Source organism: Limulus polyphemus, unplaced genomic scaffold (assembly GCF_000517525.1).
Source record: "Limulus polyphemus unplaced genomic scaffold, Limulus_polyphemus-2.1.2 Scaffold2080, whole genome shotgun sequence".
Taxonomy (NCBI): Eukaryota; Metazoa; Arthropoda; class Merostomata; order Xiphosura; family Limulidae; genus Limulus; species Limulus polyphemus.
The window spans coordinates 165,970-169,821 of NW_013667690.1; the positions used below are offsets into that span (position 1 = coordinate 165,970).

The window sequence follows — 3,852 nt, forward strand, 5'->3', positions numbered from 1 at the left end:
ACAATTGAGTCAAGCGCGTGAATTGTTCGTTGTGAATTACAGCGTTTGTTTATATTATAGCGTGACTGTAGAAATTAAGTGTATTGCAACTTGTATTGAGAAAGAATGAACTAGTTTTATTTAAGAAAGGACTTGTATCACCAAAGTTTCATCCGAAAGAAATTATACGGGAAATTAACAAACGAACACAGAGACGTAACAATATGGTGTGCACTAAACAATAAGATATTTCACAAGGTTTTCTTTCAAATTAAGCAGAACAAAACTATCAAATTGGGTGTATAGTCCTGTGTAGGTGGGTTTCTGATAAAAACTGACATCAAAATGTCGTTGTTGGTTGAAAACATATGAGCCATGAAAAGGTAGAGCAGAACATTGTTGGCATTCACATGCATTATTAAATGAATGTAATGTGGTCCCAACCCCCAGTGTGTTCAAAGTAATCAGTAAAACCGAAAACGAGACAATACAACGGTGAAGGAGAAAGGCTTAAACTTTCAAATTAAGTCTAGATTAAACAATCAATAAAGAGCTACTGAACTTTAACTCGCAACTATATTTAAACTTTTACACTCAACTGCGCAATTATCAACCACTGAATTATTCGTGTTAATATATGATAAGCTGTAATAGTTTGCTGACCAACACCTTAGCTTCAAGACGCTAGCGCCACTACGGACTCTATATACTCTCAAATTTTGTCTGATTGTTAAATAATCGTGTAGAAGTAAAACTTAACAACGATTTTACATAATATAAATGCATATGCTCTATAAATCCATACGCAAAAATTAATGAATGAAAAATTATGAAACTTAAAATTTTCAGTCTTGACATATTGAAGTTATTTACAAATCACATGGACATATTAACCACACACTAATAGATATGTACATCATTACATGTAACTTGGAAGTTGTAACAGATCAGACAAAATCCAGCAACTTCAGTTTCATGTGAGCCATATGATCAAATGTTTAAGAATAAAGTTAAACAATTTTAATTGTTAAAACTAGTTGATAGCTCAATGTAGAAAGTATCAAAAAGTTTTGATTAGATTGAACTGGGAGTGGGATAGCTGTACGAAGAATGGTATATGCATTTCAGAAGGATAGTTATGTGAAAAAGGTAATTACTATTAGTACTACAACGTATAAGTGAACACTATGTACAACATAAAAGTTATCTTTGAACTTTTCATCCCTTTTGTCATATCACAATGTACAGTAGCTTTAACGTGGTACTTGTAAAATTATTATTAAGTCTACAGGGATACAATTTATTTTGACTTGAGCCTAAGAAAATGTATGTGGACGCAATTATTTCACTAACTTTAGATTAGTTTAGATATAATTACCTGTGAATGTGATGTAGTTCAGTTAAATTAGGAATTTCAGTTATGTAACTTTGAAAGCCTAAAAATGATTTTTTCTTAGTTACATACCATTAAGCTAATTTTGGGTCTTGTATGTGTTTCGTACTTGACAAAAATTAGTAAAACTAAAATTTAAAAGCAGTTCCAAGTCCCAGTGTGAACACTCATTGTTCAAAGTACAGAAAGTAAAAAAGCGGTAGTTCTGAGAACTTATGATTGAAATTAAAGAAGTAAAGGACCTAAAATGAACATTCCATGCCAGAAAAACTAGCATATAAATATCACAATATTTGCATTGATAAGTACTCGACATGAAGACACTTTAGAGAGAAGCATGAGAAACTTTAAAACATGCGTTTGTTGAATTGAAGTTAAACTTCAAAAGAAAATTCATCATTTGTATTATAAATGATGTAAGATAAATACAAAACCCATTTGCATAAACCTTATAGTATATATCACCTTATGAAACCTATTTTAAATATCTAAGAATACATTTTCAAAAACAAAATATGAGTAATAATGAATGACATGTTTTTTTCTCCATGGAAATAATGTTTCCATGATGATAGTGAAAAGAGTGAGACCTAAGATCATTGGAGTGTAATTAAAGGAAATTGAAAAAACTTATGAAAAACAGCTAGTTGATAATGATAAAACTAAAAGCAAGGATTATTTTAAAAATTTTGAGGTAAGCAAGATAATAAAGTAGGGATTGTGCCCTTAAACTTAAAAGATGCTTATGGCCAGATTTTTGTTGAAGACTATGAGATGGCTGATTTCTTACATGTTCTATTTTGTTTTAACAAGAGAGGATGTTAGCAATATTTCACAAACCTGAAAAATCTATGGGAAGTTTTGAATTTAACCTGAACCATATAGATACTAAGCAATTGGTGGTTTGTAGAAAAATTAGAAATAGATAAAACATCAGGACCAATCAGGGTTTCTCTTTCATTTTTGATAGGTCAGTAAGTAGGTGCCTAATGATTGCAGAATTGCTTAGTTAACTTTTTTTTTTTTGAGTTTACACTAATATAGGATTACCCAGGAGATAAATAATATAATTATAAGGCCTCTGATTTCTTTGTGTTGTATTACGTGGGCTATAAGATAAGAGGAAATGAGCTTAAAACTTAAAAAAGACTAGCTAGGCTCTAATGGAATGAGTGGCTATTAGTAGTAATGGAATCCAACAATTTGTTACAAGAGTTTAAGAGAGCAATTGATGAGAGGTTTTAAATTTTTACTCTTCCCTAGGGTCTCTATGCAAGGACAACATTGAAGACCCAAACTGGCTTTTGTTGTTCTTGTGTTAAACAAGTAATAAAAAACATTTAGCAAATTGAAAATAATGTAGGGATGGCGAGCCAAAAAGAATGCAAACAAGACTATAAGGAATATTCAGTTGTACATAGATCATCCCTACATGACTTTCAGTATTCAAATTTAGTAATAGCTAGTCATGTGAGATGTAACCTCGTGGTCTAACCACCAAATAAAAAGCCCTTCTTGATCATGAAAATTAGTTCACAAGTTGTAGTTAGAAAGAATTATTGCACAGTATTGTCCTTGATATTGAAAGTTGGTTAATTTTGGAATATTGTGTTATTCTCTGGTGTATCAGGTTTTTTATTCTTCTGGTTCTTTTTCTTAATTCCTTTGATATTTATTGAAATTAAAAACATTGAAATGTATGTTGTATTGTTTATGAACATTTGTACCTCGTCCTGGCCAGAGGGTTTATTAATTGTATTCTAGTTGTTTGAAAGTTTAAATTTGGATTTCTGTTAAGTTTTAATAAATTGTTTTTTATTTAGTTCATTGCAAGCTCAACCTAAACCCATGATAAGTTTGTGAAATAATAAAACTAGTATTAGAAAAGCAAAATTTTCAACAGACTTGTACAGAGGTTTTTAACCATAGGCTTTACCACAAAAGGAAATACAATATATTTGATGCAGACAGAGCTTCCTCATCATTTAGCAACTGAATAATGAAATTAGATCTGTGGATTAGATTGTGTATAGTAAGGAGAGTTATTTAAAGTAAGCTATATGGGTTTTTTGCATAACTCTGTGCCAGAGAAAAATATTTCATTTCTTCAGCTTACACACATATATTACATTTTCACTTAGCCGAGGGATGGTCAACATTTTTAACCTTTCTGTGATCATACTTCTATACTTGTTACAGATAAAAGGTATGTCTTAATAGCTTATGTTTTTACCATAAATAAGTCTCTTAAATGTTTCAGTGAAATAGTCTCTTTTTTGTGTATGAACATATACATTCATTTTATGCACGTTTTTACAAATACACTTGTCTCCAACAAACTAAATTTCCAAATTTAATCATTGCTTAATATTTTAAATGTTCAAAAATTTTACATTTAAACTTTACCATTTCATAATATTCATAGTATATCTAATATTTAGGTGTACTGTTGTATTATATATATATATATATATATATAG

At 30.1% G+C, this 3,852-nt stretch overlaps 1 protein-coding gene across 1 annotated transcript in view; it reads left to right on the forward strand.

Annotated features, from left to right (window-relative positions):
- Positions 1-678: 678 nt before the first annotated feature.
- The window catches only part of LOC106465863 (alanyl-tRNA editing protein Aarsd1-A-like), a 47,060-nt gene continuing 43,886 nt past the window's right edge, over positions 679-3,852 (forward strand). The window contains exon 1 of the mRNA XM_013926106.2: positions 679-1,128. Within this exon, the coding sequence (XP_013781560.1) occupies positions 1,090-1,128 (39 nt within the window). The 5' untranslated portion in view covers positions 679-1,089. The remainder of the gene's footprint in view (positions 1,129-3,852) is intronic.